Here is a 13,123-nt window from a genome sequence, read left to right on the forward strand (position 1 = left end):
CGAAAGGACAAGATCCTGGATACAGGCGGCTGAAATGAGTTTCCTCCAAAGGGTGGCTGGGCGCTCCCTTAGAGATAGGGTGACGAGCTCAGTCACTCGGGCTGCTGCTCCTCCACATCGAGAAGGGTCAGCTGAGGTGACTCAGGCATCTGTTTCGGATGCCTCCTGGACGCCTCCCTGGGGAGGTGTTCCGGGCATGTCCAACTGGGAGGAGGCCCCGGGGAAGACCTAGGACACTCTGGAGGGACATTGTCTCTCGGCTAGCCTGGGAACGCCTCGGTTTTCCCCCAGAAGAGCTGGAGGAAGTGTCTGGGGAGAGGGAAGTCTGGGTGTCCCTGCTTAGACTGCTGCCCCCGCGACCCGGCCCCGGATAAGCGGTAGAAAATGGATGGATGTCATTCCTATTGTAGGCGTGCTGCTCATTGTTAGCTCTGCTATCCTTAGTCTATGTCTGATAGCCAGTAACTAATACACCAGTGAAAGAGAGTGTGTGTTCCCTGCGATGGGTTGGCACTCCGTCCAGGGTGTATCCTCCCTTGATGCCCGATGACGCCTGAGATAGGCACAGGCTCCCCATGACCCGAGGTAGTTCGGATAAGCAGTAGAAAATGAGAGAGTATTACACCAGTCACATGGTAAAAAAGCCACACAATGATAGGATGATAGGCTGGAAACAGCGCTCAATGCGAAGAAATAATACTAAAAGTAACGAGTCCATTTTGAAAATGTAAGAAGTAAAAAGTACAGATATTTGTGTAAAAATGTAATGAGTAAAAGTAAAAAGTTGTCCAAAAAATAAATAGTGGAGTAAAATACTGATACCAGAAAAATTTACTTAAGTACAGTAACAAAGTATTTTTATTCCGTTACTTCCCACCTCTGGCCATAACACAGCCTCAGGTTCCTTGAAAGGGAACAATACATTCTCATTCTTACATCTTAATTCATCTCAAACACTGTAAAAAGCATTTTTCACTGAAAATGAGATAATAAATATCTGAAGTCAGAGAAAACCAGAGAACCAGAAGGAAACCCAAGTGGGCGCTGGAAGAACCTGCAGCACAGCTGAAGTGGCAAACAGAAACTTACTCTCGGCCCTCCAATTCCCTGCTCTCCTGCAACACCATCTGCCCCAGGTTTTCCAACAGGACCCTAAAGGAAGGAAATGTGTCATTGTAAAATTGTAGAAGCTTTTCACCATAATAAAAGATAAAAGAAAAAACAACAACCACAACAACATATGCTTTAATTTACTCACAGCTTGTCCAGGTGGACCTCTTCTACCACCAGTACCCTGAAAAAAGAAAGTACAATGCTACAGTGCAGTACAGTGCTAACATTAATTGTCTTTTGATTAATTTAATTACTAATTAATTTAATTAATTAATTTAGAACATATTTAATTCCTTTCCTACAATTTAAGAACTGTCCATGAGAAAATGAAATGGAAAGGAATAATACAAAAAATAATACACAATAATCTATGCAATTAGTTTCAGTTCACAGAAGAAAGAAGGGCAGTAAAAAGGAGACAGGTGAATGAAAACTAACTCGCTCTCTTTCTCACTTTTTTTATCTCTCTGGTTTTTAAATTTGAGTCAACAAATATAATTAACTAATAACTAATAATGTATACATCTCGTACCAGCAAAGACCCAGAGTATGCAAAATATGAGCAAAGAAAGAAAAATCAAGGATACTATGATAGTGTGAAGTGATACTGTGATATTGTTGCTGTGATAAGTAATCACATGAAAAAAACATTATCATAACTTTAGGCAAAGTGATTCAAGAGAGATTTGTAGTTTCAAGCAATGGTATCCATGTTTTGAACACAGACAGTGGAAGAATTCTGCAGACACTGCTCTCACATACAATGTTGTCTCTTGGAACTTTGACATTGAGACAAATCTGTTGAATACTAGACAACACTTGGAGGAGAAGTACCAATAATGAGTATTATATGTATTTAAAGAATATTTTAATAATATTTGTTTTTCAACCTACCTAAGTTCTCCCACCGCAACCCATTCCCATGTCCTGGCTTCTGGTAACTGCCAGCATTTAAAAAATTAACCAGCACCATCTTACCTGAAAACACTTATCACACCCTTTATAGCATGATGCTCCCTCAGATATTCTATCACTGCATGTCTTCAAGGAAATCATCGCCTAGATGCCTGAACAGCTGAGTCACTGCCTGTCATAAAACAATATGTAAAGCCCTACCTCTTCGTGAAACACTTAAATTAGCACTATTTGTACCTGTATGTGCTTTTGCTATTTTCCTTCAAACTGAATTTTAGACTAGTGGTATTCTTGATTGTTGATTATTGATATTATTCACTGAGAGACTTTAAAAGAAAATTTTAAATATAAATGACCAACAGGTGGTTCTACTATAAAGAAAATCTTTGTACAGCCCCATGGCATGGTCCTGAAGATACCTACCAAGTTTTGTGTCAGTGCTGAGATACAGCCTTGCATCCTGATGGTTATGCTGTCAGATTTGTTAGCCCATTACAAGAAAACCATTTAGAGCACTCAATATTTTGATAGGTTTTGTCTATGTAGATCTGAAAATGATGTATGCCAAATTCTGTGCTGACTGAAAATGATTTGCAGGCGGAGTAACAAAATTTACTCCTTTTTATTTAGTTAACAGGAAATACAGTATTTTATATGCTGGTGTGGGTTCACTTCAGTATACGCTAGAGAATTATAGAGAACAAAACATAAATTTAGCACTCATTCTTCAAACAATACCAAAAGAAAAAAGTGAAAGTTGAAAGTCTTGAAGTCTTGAAACATCTTGGATACATTAAGAGTGTGATTCTGAAGATACATCTGAAGTATTGATTGAAGTATTCATCCTCATATACTGTTTTAAATATGCCAATCAGACAGGAAAATGGTTAACAATATCAAATGTGTTTGGTTCAGACAAGTCTTGAGATGATGTTAGCCAAATTTCGTGAAGATCTGCAAATCTGTACTTAACGTGTGCCAGATTTGGTGATGATTGGACCAGATTTATAGCAGTTGTGAAAAATTGCTTTTGACAAAATCCAAAATGGCAGAAAATCTACTTAGATATTGAACACAAGGCTTACAAATTATGACCACAAACATTCTTATAAATTAGGCCCAAATTTGAGCTGATGGTGACACTACAGCATTGGCAGTACATCTCACAAATTTGGTCAAAATGCTTTTGGCCCTAATAATATAAAAAAACAATAAAGAATACAGAGAATATGAAGAAGAAAAAGAAGAAGAAGAAATAACAAAACAATGCAAACTTTAGAATCAAATCGAGAAACATACCTTTCTCCCTGCTCCTCCTGCACCTCCTTGCTTACCATCTTCTCCAGGCTCACCCTATCACAAACAAAATGGTGATCAGTATTTAAGCAATTAAAACTGTAAAGTTATTTTGCACTTCAAACGTTCTCTTGTGCAGATACACATACAGTACTGTAAACAGATAAACATAACTCTAACATAAGTGTAAAATATAACTTAAATCTCTCCATAATGACAAAGCACTGAATATTCCCCAGAGTTTAAATTTGATTTGTAGTTTTGTAATTTTTGTAATAGATTTGCAAGCAATACATAATAAGTAATTAAGTGCAAGTATGGATGGTGTATGGGTATGTCTTTGTGTACAGATTACCAGTTCATTTGCATGTAAGCAATAAGAGATTTTACCGGGGGCCCAGTATCGCCTGGATCTCCTTTGGGTCCTCTTTGGCTATTGTCCTTTCCTGCAATGCCCTAATTAACACACACACACACACACACACACACACACACACACACACACACACACACACACACACACACACACACACACACACACACATAAATTCTAACTATTCTATTTATATATGTATAAGTAGTTTGAATTTATTTGATTCTATACCTTTTTAAACTGAATGTTTAAAATATTTGGGTATAAAACACCATTCAAATTAAATCTGTATACTGAAATTTATGTTATTTTTGGGGGACTGAGAAAAAACATTAAACATTAAAGTACCATTTGTACTGAGTACTTTACGTTGTTATATATTAGATTGGTGCTTTATAGACTTATAGACTGGGAATAAAAATATTACATCCTACTTACTGGATCTCCACGGATGCCAGTCTGACCAAAATGACCGGCCTGCCCTTTGACACCTTTAGGGCCCTAGATACACAATGGTTGTGAAATAGAAGACCAGTTTTATACTCTTTATAAGTTACAGATTAATAAGTCATTATGACAAAACGAATTAAATAACCAAACAAATTAAATTAAAATACCCTTTGTCCAGGGTTGCCTCTGTCACCTGGTGGTCCAACAGCTCCACTTGTGCCCTAAAAGTTTATATAATTTAATAAATGCAAGCAAACATTAATACCAATGCAATAGATAACCTTATTAACAATGTTATAATCTTATATCTTTCATATAACAGAACAACATACCTCTTCTCCATTGATGCCATCTAAACCAATCTCTCCAATTTCTCCCTGGGATAATTAGACATTGAATAATGTTCATATCATCTATACACAATAGGACATAATTATATTTATCTCTTCTTCAAATAACTTCCTTACCTTTTCACCATTATATCCATGTGCACCCTGAAAGACAAAAAAAACAAAACTACTTAACATGCTAGGTCTTACATATGGGTCACATGTTTTTATATGTTTTTCACTCTATTGTAATACCAACTAGGCAGTTGTGAAAAAAAAAATCACAATTAGCACACCTTTGCACCTCTTGGACCTGGACATCCTTGAAAACCTTGAGTTCCATTAACACCCGGGGGGCCTCTTTCTCCCTGGATGATGATGTTTTGACAAAATATACTAATAAATAATCATGCAAACATTTAAATGGTTATAAAAATGGTTGAAGCATCAACATTATTTATACACACCGGTCCACCTTCATCACCAGGATGTCCTCTGTAGCCCTGGTTTCCAGGTGGTCCCTTATATAACAAAAACACACAAACATAACTGAAATAAATAAATTTGTTAACAAATAAGAGCGTTTAAACCATTTCAGATATGAACTGTCATTCTAACAAAATAACCTTTTGTCCAATAAGACCAACGGATCCTCTGTAACCTCTCTGGCCAGTGCACTTGCATGGGACTGAACAACACTCCATTTCAGCAATATTGTCCTGCACAAAATAGGAAATGTATATTTAGATGTGGTCTCTATAGGACTAGAAAATGGTTTGACAGATGAAGAAATTAGACTATCTCCAAAATGCAATTAAGACTCATTTTTACTTTGATTAATAGACAACATTTTTAATTAGACATACCAGTTCCTCTAGCAGTTCATAGTCCAAGTCCATCAGATTCACACGCAGAGGTTTGGATCTAAAACCCCGCCCAAATTCCAGTAACACTGCATTCTCAAATTGTGGTACCCTCTCCAGTGCAACCAGGATGAAAGCATTGACTCCTAGAGTATATAAAAATTGTACATAGCTGATGAAGAATATGCTATTTACCACACACACACACACACACACACACACACGCACACACACACACACACACACACACACACACACACACACACACACACACAAAGAATACACTGTCTGTAATACACTATTTACACACACACAAACTGTTAATGTACTCTACTACTATTACTTTAACTACTACTAACAATTGTATTATAATATTAACTAGTAATAATCTCTGGATTTAAATAAGTAAATAAACATATTTATTGAACTTCATTCTCGTTCATTAAGGATATAAATCTACATCTAAATTTTAGAAAAATGGTTTGTGACCATGTCACCTGTTTTATTAAAAACTGTTTACAAATTGTAATTGATGTACATTTTACATTGATGTAAAACATTTTACATTGATTGGTGATCTAATAAAAACACCAATTTCCTGGGTGATGGGAGAGTAATACACTATTTTTAGTAGGCTATGTAGTCTATGATGTCCTGAAATTTACTTTAAGTTATGCCCTAATTTCTCAGTGGAGTTTGAGAAATGTTATTCTATTTTATGGGATTAAACAAATCATGATAGAGGCTTTAGTTTGTTTTCATACGCTAAAATTTTAGCTGTTCTTACCTGTAGACCGCATCTGCTCAACTCTCTCTTTCATTACATTATATTGGGCATCCAAACCATCAGTGAGGTGAATTACAACCTTAATGTACATAAGGTGAAAGAAAAGCAAATTTACATCAATTATCATTATGCTTTCCCAAGCCCGTGTTGCAGTGTATTTACTTTAATAATATTTGCTTTAAAAACAAATTGAGAGTATACAGTGATTACATTCAAAGGTATATTCAGAGCATGTGTACCTTAACTCTGTCTGAAGGACGGTTCTTGAACCGTGCACCATATACTTCAATGGTCTTGCCATTCAATAAGAAGGGTCCACGGCTTTGCAGAGACCTGAAGGACTCAATAAGCTGGGTGTGGCTATCGGTAAAGTCCAAATGAACAGGCTCTAGTGCACTGTCCAATGCTGATATTCCCACCTGAATTGATGGAACCTGACCAGAAGAGCAACTAATAGGCTGCATTTGAGTTATTCGCTGCAGAATGGCAGCCATCTTGGACTCCAATGATCTCTGAGTTACAAAGATGTTCTGAGCAGACACATCGAAGCCAACAAGAACATCCATGTTGCAAGCTAACATTGTTGGAAAAAAAATTATAGCATATTTATATTATTAATAGTACTAATATATTGTATTCATTTATGAACAAATGCTTGTTAAAATTTCAAATAACTGTAAATAGAGGGTGTGGAAAATGTTATATAAATATAAAAAAATGTATGTCTTACCCTTTGTTACATCTTTGCTTACTGTACAGAGTTTTCCCGTGACATCATCTAAAAGTGTGTCTAAAATCCGCTCCTTCAGCTCAGAAAGTTCTTGGAATGTACTGGCCCGGGCCACGGTGGTGGACTCACTGCCCAAGTAATTGAGTTCTTCCTCATTGTTTCCCACACCAATGGCATAGATTCGTACACCTGTATTTTTAAGTGCCAGTGCTGCCGATTTACCATCATCTTGTGAACGTCCACCTGTCACCAACATTAGGATCTGCGGGACTCCCTCCTCCTTCCGACTACCTCTCTCTTTCACAAAGTGTGTTTGCTGAACATGCCTAATGGCATTGCCTGTATTCATTTTCCAACCACCCTTGTATTCAGTTCTGCTGATAGCTTTCAAAATATCCTCCTTGTTTTTATATGTATTAAAGTAGAATTCATCTGTGATATCTGTCGCATAGTGTGCCAGACTGAACTGAAGGTTGTCACTGTCTGTGACAAAGTCATTAATAAGTTCTCTGATAAACTCCATAGTCACGTTGAAATTGCTCTTCCCAAGGTTTATTGAACCATCAACCAAAAAAACAATATCAGCAGTCTTAGGCTCTATACCAGAAGCTATGGAAAGACGTAAAAGGAAGGGTTATAAGTATAAAATATCTGAACTCAACATAAGTAGAAACTTACTAGAAACTAATTAGTTATACTTACGTGTGGGTGGCAAAGTGGTGGCAAATACAACTGTTCCACTGAGTCTTGCAATAAATTGGTTCTCTATATCTGGTAGTGCTGGAAAGGTTGACACTTGGAAGACATCATCTGGTGTGGTTGCAATCTCTCTGAGTTGCCTTGAATCTGCTGCCCCAGCACCAATTCCTATACACTTCACCTGAGATTTTTTCAGAACTGGTCCATAAAGAGAAACATCAGAGGTAGACTTTCCACCAGTGAGTACCACCAAATGCTGAGAGGCCTTGTCCAGACGAGCTCCTGCAGATTCCTTTAGTTCCTTATCAATCACATACTGAATAGCATCAGCTAAATTTCCACCACGACCACCTATCTGACGCAGTCTCTTAATGGATGAAATGACTGCCTTTTTGTTGTCATGGGATATAAGTGAAAACTCAGTCTTAGGTCTCTCTGCATATTGTACCACAGCCACACGTACTTGGTCAGGGTGCACATTGAGTTGTTGGACAATCTTCAAGATAAAGTCACGGATGTGAGCAATTCCAATTTGTCCAACATTATCAGAACCATCAATAAGGAAAACAATGTCCTTTCTTCCAATCTGCAGTCCTAAAATACAAACACTTAATATAATCAAACTTTATAGAACTTACATTTAGCAATTAATAGCAAAATGGGTTACTTATTTGGAACTAGTATGGCAAATGTCACAGAAGAATTCTGTTTTTGAGTTATTAAATAACTACTAAATATATTAAATGGTTAATGTTAAAATACTGATGTACCTATATCCGTAGTTTTTACAACTTCTTCAATTTCTTTTGTAGTCATGGTGTTAATTGTAGTCAAAAGTTGCTGTTCCACGTCTGGTTTTAGTTGGAAGTCTCTAATGATGTGTGCCTGTTCTGGCCTTAAAGAAATCAGTTTCAGTTCCTCAGAATCAGCATTATCTGACCCAATTGCCATAGGAGCCACATAACTCAACTTCAGCTGATTAGCAGGACCAGATACATCATCGTTGGATTTTCCTCCAGTCACCAAGATGAGAAACTGGGGCACACCCTCTTCAATTCGGCTGCCAGCTGATCTCTTGTAGATGTTCCTTGAGATCCAGCTAAGTGCTTGGCCAGTATTAAGCATTCTACCACCTTTACTTCTCATATTTCTCACTGATTGGCGAACTTCTTCCTTGGTTGAGTGCTCATTAAGGAGGAACTCCATTTTGGGGTCTTCGCTGTACTGTACTACTGAAACCCTAACCTTGTTCAAGCCAACATCTAGCTTCTCCACAATGTTCAGAATCATGTTTTGTATAGCAGGAAAATCTCTCTGCATCATAGTTGTTCCATCAATGAGGAAGACAACATCTTTCTTTTCTGTAGTTGATACTGTTGGTTCTATTTTATGTGACAGACAAAGGAAAAAAGACTTGAAAGCAAAATCATTACATCTGATATAGGTTACTAAAATAGCACATTTACAGACAGGTAAATTATTTTGTAACAATTATGTGTTACACTATGCACACAAAATCGTCTCAAAAATTCCATGAACTGTGTATAGTATTGTAACAGGACTAATAAAAGCAATGTAAATGATAACCTTTTGTATGTGGAACATTAATGCCATAATTACCTATAGGAGTATAAACAGGTTTCAGTGTCCTCAGTGCTTCATCGGACAACTCTGTCATGGTAGTGATGAATTCATCTTTGACAGTGTGAAGGCCAGGCAAATCTTCCACTAAGTAAGAAAATTTGGGCACATAGGAGACAGCATGCAGCTCTTGAAGTCCAGTGTCTCTGGTCCCTATACTGAAGGGCACTATTCCTAACTCTTTCAGTTCATTTACTGATGTTATAAAATTATCTGATGCTTTTCCTCCTGAGATTACTATCAGAAACTGTGGGACACCCTCCTGCTTCCTGCTCCCACGAACTGAATCCAGGACATTACGACGGATAAGATCTATGGCCCTACCCAGGTTACGCTTTCTACCACCATGTTGTCTGAGTTCATTGATTGCATTTAAGACTCCCTCTTTGGTCTTGTGGGAATTGAGAAACATGTCGACATGAGGAGTGTCTCCATACTGCACTACACTTACACGAATATTGTTTTCACCTACATTCATGTTCTGTACAACTTCACGAATAAATTCTTGGATAATGGGAAAATCTCTCCCAATTCCATCAGATCCATCAATCAAAAAAATAATATCCTTCTTTGGTCCCTGACGCTCTGCTGGAAAAAAACACAAAAAACAGGGTGACATACAGGAAAATATGAACGATCTCATATTTTTACAGGTTCTAGCCAATTTTTGATCAAGTTATAATATATGCACACACACACACACACACACACACACACACACACACACACACACACACACACACACACACACACATTTTATATATATATACATACAGTATAATGCAGTTTGACTGTTTGGTGAAGAACCTTGCATGGGTGTTTCATGATATATATATTATATATATAATATATAAAATATTGTTGGTGCAGCATGGGATGGTGTGAGTATTTATGTAATTTGTAATTACTGATCTCCTGGGATTTTCATGAACAGCAGTTTCTATAATTTTATTTCCGATGTCAGCTATAAACATAAACTAATCAGTGAGTGGACGTTTGGTGAACAGATATGCCTTGTTGATAAGAGCTGAAGGCTACAGTAACCACTCTGTAGAAATGCAGTAAGCAGAATGGGATCTCAGAATAGATAGCACATCACACCTTGAGGTGGTTGAACTACAACAGCCTCAGCAAACAACAGAAGGCTGAGGCTGCAGTATGCACATGCTGAATCCAAAAGAGCACATTTGATATATGGTAGAATGGGAATTTGCGGCATGGTCATGTAACTGACAATTCTGCCAAAATGACGTAAATATCATGTCTGTGTGACATGTCTGTTTTTCAACAAGATTGGTTTAATCTCATTGCTAAAGCCATAATCTGCAGGTAGCTTCCAAAGAATGTAAAGGATCTCATTGATGAAAAGCACTGATAAAGATAAATATTAAAAAACAATTCTGAAACATAAAATGTAGCATGGAACACCATGAAGGCCATCATCATGAAGTGGAGAAGGATTAGGGCACCACATTACCAAGGAGAAAATGTTGCTCCAAAATTGATGAAAGGACAAGGAGATTGGCAACTTAATACAACAATTAAGAAGCTGCAGGAATATCTGGCACATACTTGTCCTTTCCCTCATGGTAGGGTGGCAATATCAAAGCCTCAAAAAACACCCCAAACCAGCTCAAATGCACTTGCTATTTTTTTTTTGTTGATTGAATTATTCTGTGTTATTTGCGATAGAATATTAAAGGTAAATATACATTTAGTAAACTAGCCAAGTTATAAATCAATTATCTAGAGATAAATATAAAAAAAATAGATAATATTCTTGCCAATGCAATATGATGGCTGACTAATTGGTGAACACAAGTTAAATGAAATTATATAAAAGAAGAAGAAGGAAAAAAAACTAAGTAAAATTCAACTAGTTTAAAGCTGATAATTGTACTGTAATTTGATTAAGGCTGCTAAAATCAACATATAATCTCTGACAGGGATTAATAATAATAAGGGATTAATTTCAGCGCCAACTGAAATGTACAGAAGGAATACGACATCTTTCGTTTTAAATCCTTCATCAATGACAGAAGGTGAAATTTATATAAATGTCATAGAACTTCCAGTTTGTAATTTGTAACTGTAAAAGTAACATCTGTCCCATTAATTGTCGGTATTGTACACTATTTGCATTATTTATCTGTCTTTCTTTTTGTTACCCAATTTGGCTTTTTTGTGGAATGGAACAACACAATTACATTTTTGCCATGAATCACAGATACTTTGTAAAAAGTAACTACAATAATCTAAAAAATGGACTCTAAAACTGTGAATATTATCTGTAAAATTAGTGTATACATGATCAATAAATAAAAAATAAAACAAACAAACAAATAAATAAATATATGAATAAATATATGAATAAATATATAAAACAGAACTGGATATGGTGGAATTCCAAAACAGTTTGTTCTGTCAAATTGATCACTGTTCTTTAAAAATATACCTTACCTATCACAGCAGGTTTCACTGGTGTCACATCTAGAAGTGCACTGCTGAGTGTGGTGTAAAATTGCTGCTGGACACTGGCTAGGTCAGAGAGCTCAGAAACAGTCTGAGCATAGGATGGGCCATTTGCAATTCTCTGAATTTCACTGCTCAAATTCCTAGGGCCAACGCCAAAAATTAAGACTCCACTCTCTTTCAGAGCAGAGGCCGGTTGATCAACATTATCTGTTGACCTTGATCCCCTTAGTAGAATGAGAATATTTGGCACACCCTGTTGATGTCTACTGCCAGCAGAGGCAGTGAAGACATTTTCTCTCACATATTGGAGAGCTGACCCTGTGTTGACATGTCTCCCGCCTTTGTGCTTTACAGTGCCGATGGCATTGAGGATTTCATCTTTTGCTGAATAGGTATTCAGATAGAAATGCACCTCAGTATTAGTACTGTACTGCACCACTGAAACATGGTCCATGCTGTCCTCAAAATTAAAATTTTCCACTAGTCTTTGCACAAAGTCAAGCATGGCAGGGAATCCAGTCCTAGACCCATCTGAACCCTCCAGCAGAAAGACAACATCTTTTCTGGGAAGCTCATAATCAACTAAGAAAGAAACAAATCCATTAACACCAAGACGTTTTGGTAAAATTCAGTGGTTTGAAAAAAAAAACCCCATTGAAATATTTTTATAATAATTGGCCAAATCATAGCGAATAAATCATCAATATTTCTAATGTCAGTTCTGTTTGTGACGAAGACACACAATTTAATGAAAGGCACATTCTTGTTAATCAAATGAATCTATCACTTTCAGACGGTCATACCAAGAGAAGGTGGTGAGGGTTTCGTCACTGGAACTGTCACAGCATCTACAGAAGTCAGAAGTTGCTCTTCCACGTTTGGTAGTTCGGTGAAATCTGACACAGTCAGAGCAAAACTGGGATCAAATGAAATTCTTTGAAGTTCGTTGCTATCAGAATCCCTTGATCCTATTCCAAAAATCAAGACTCCCATATCCTTCAGTGCCGATGCTGGGACATCAACATTGTCCAACGACCTTCCGGCACTCAATAGGATCAGCATCTGTGGTACACCCTCCAGTTGTCTGCTACCCGAGGAGGCAGTAAATATGTTGTTTCTGACATACTGTAGTGCTGCCCCTATGTTTCGGGCTCTTCCTCCTTTGTACTTCAAAGCTCTGACTGTGCCAAGAACGTCCTCCTTTGTTGTGTATGTCTTAAGATAGAAATGGACATCAGCGTCTCTGCTGAACTGGACTACAGAAACATGGTCTTTGTTCTTTGCGACATTCAACTTCTCTACCACTCGTTGAACAAAGTCTATCATTGCCGGGAACCCATTTCTATTGCCGTCTGACCCATCCAGCAAGAAAACCACATCTCTCCTTTGTACATGAGCCTCAGCTAGGGATAATGAAGGATGAAAAATACAGAAGATTGTAAAGAAGGTCAT

General features: G+C 37.2%; 1 protein-coding gene across 5 annotated transcripts in view; it reads right to left on the reverse strand.

The window, feature by feature from the left end:
- The window catches only part of col6a3 (collagen, type VI, alpha 3), a 51,900-nt gene that overhangs the window by 16,554 nt on the left and 22,223 nt on the right, over positions 1–13,123 (reverse strand). For 4 of the 5 annotated variants that reach the window (XM_047815263.1, XM_047815262.1, XM_047815261.1 and 1 more), the window contains 20 exons: positions 12,475–13,074; positions 11,657–12,253; positions 9,176–9,784; positions 8,326–8,937; positions 7,559–8,149; positions 6,857–7,465; positions 6,366–6,700; positions 6,127–6,205; positions 5,343–5,485; positions 5,103–5,195; positions 4,944–4,997; positions 4,773–4,844; positions 4,615–4,641; positions 4,480–4,524; positions 4,315–4,368; positions 4,136–4,198; positions 3,715–3,780; positions 3,328–3,381; positions 1,259–1,294; positions 1,090–1,152 (listed from right to left, as the gene is read on the reverse strand). In XM_047815263.1, coding sequence (XP_047671219.1) covers positions 1,090–1,152; positions 1,259–1,294; positions 3,328–3,381; positions 3,715–3,780; positions 4,136–4,198; positions 4,315–4,368; positions 4,480–4,524; positions 4,615–4,641; positions 4,773–4,844; positions 4,944–4,997; positions 5,103–5,195; positions 5,343–5,485; positions 6,127–6,205; positions 6,366–6,700; positions 6,857–7,465; positions 7,559–8,149; positions 8,326–8,937; positions 9,176–9,784; positions 11,657–12,253; positions 12,475–13,074 — 4,802 coding nt within the window. The remainder of the gene's footprint in view (positions 1–1,089; positions 1,153–1,258; positions 1,295–3,327; positions 3,382–3,714; positions 3,781–4,135; positions 4,199–4,314; positions 4,369–4,479; positions 4,525–4,614; positions 4,642–4,772; positions 4,845–4,943; positions 4,998–5,102; positions 5,196–5,342; positions 5,486–6,126; positions 6,206–6,365; positions 6,701–6,856; positions 7,466–7,558; positions 8,150–8,325; positions 8,938–9,175; positions 9,785–11,656; positions 12,254–12,474; positions 13,075–13,123) is intronic. The other variant, XM_047815260.1, reaches the window with a different exon arrangement.

This window comes from Tachysurus fulvidraco, chromosome 6 (genome assembly GCF_022655615.1).
Source record: "Tachysurus fulvidraco isolate hzauxx_2018 chromosome 6, HZAU_PFXX_2.0, whole genome shotgun sequence".
Classification (NCBI taxonomy): Eukaryota; Metazoa; Chordata; class Actinopteri; order Siluriformes; family Bagridae; genus Tachysurus; species Tachysurus fulvidraco.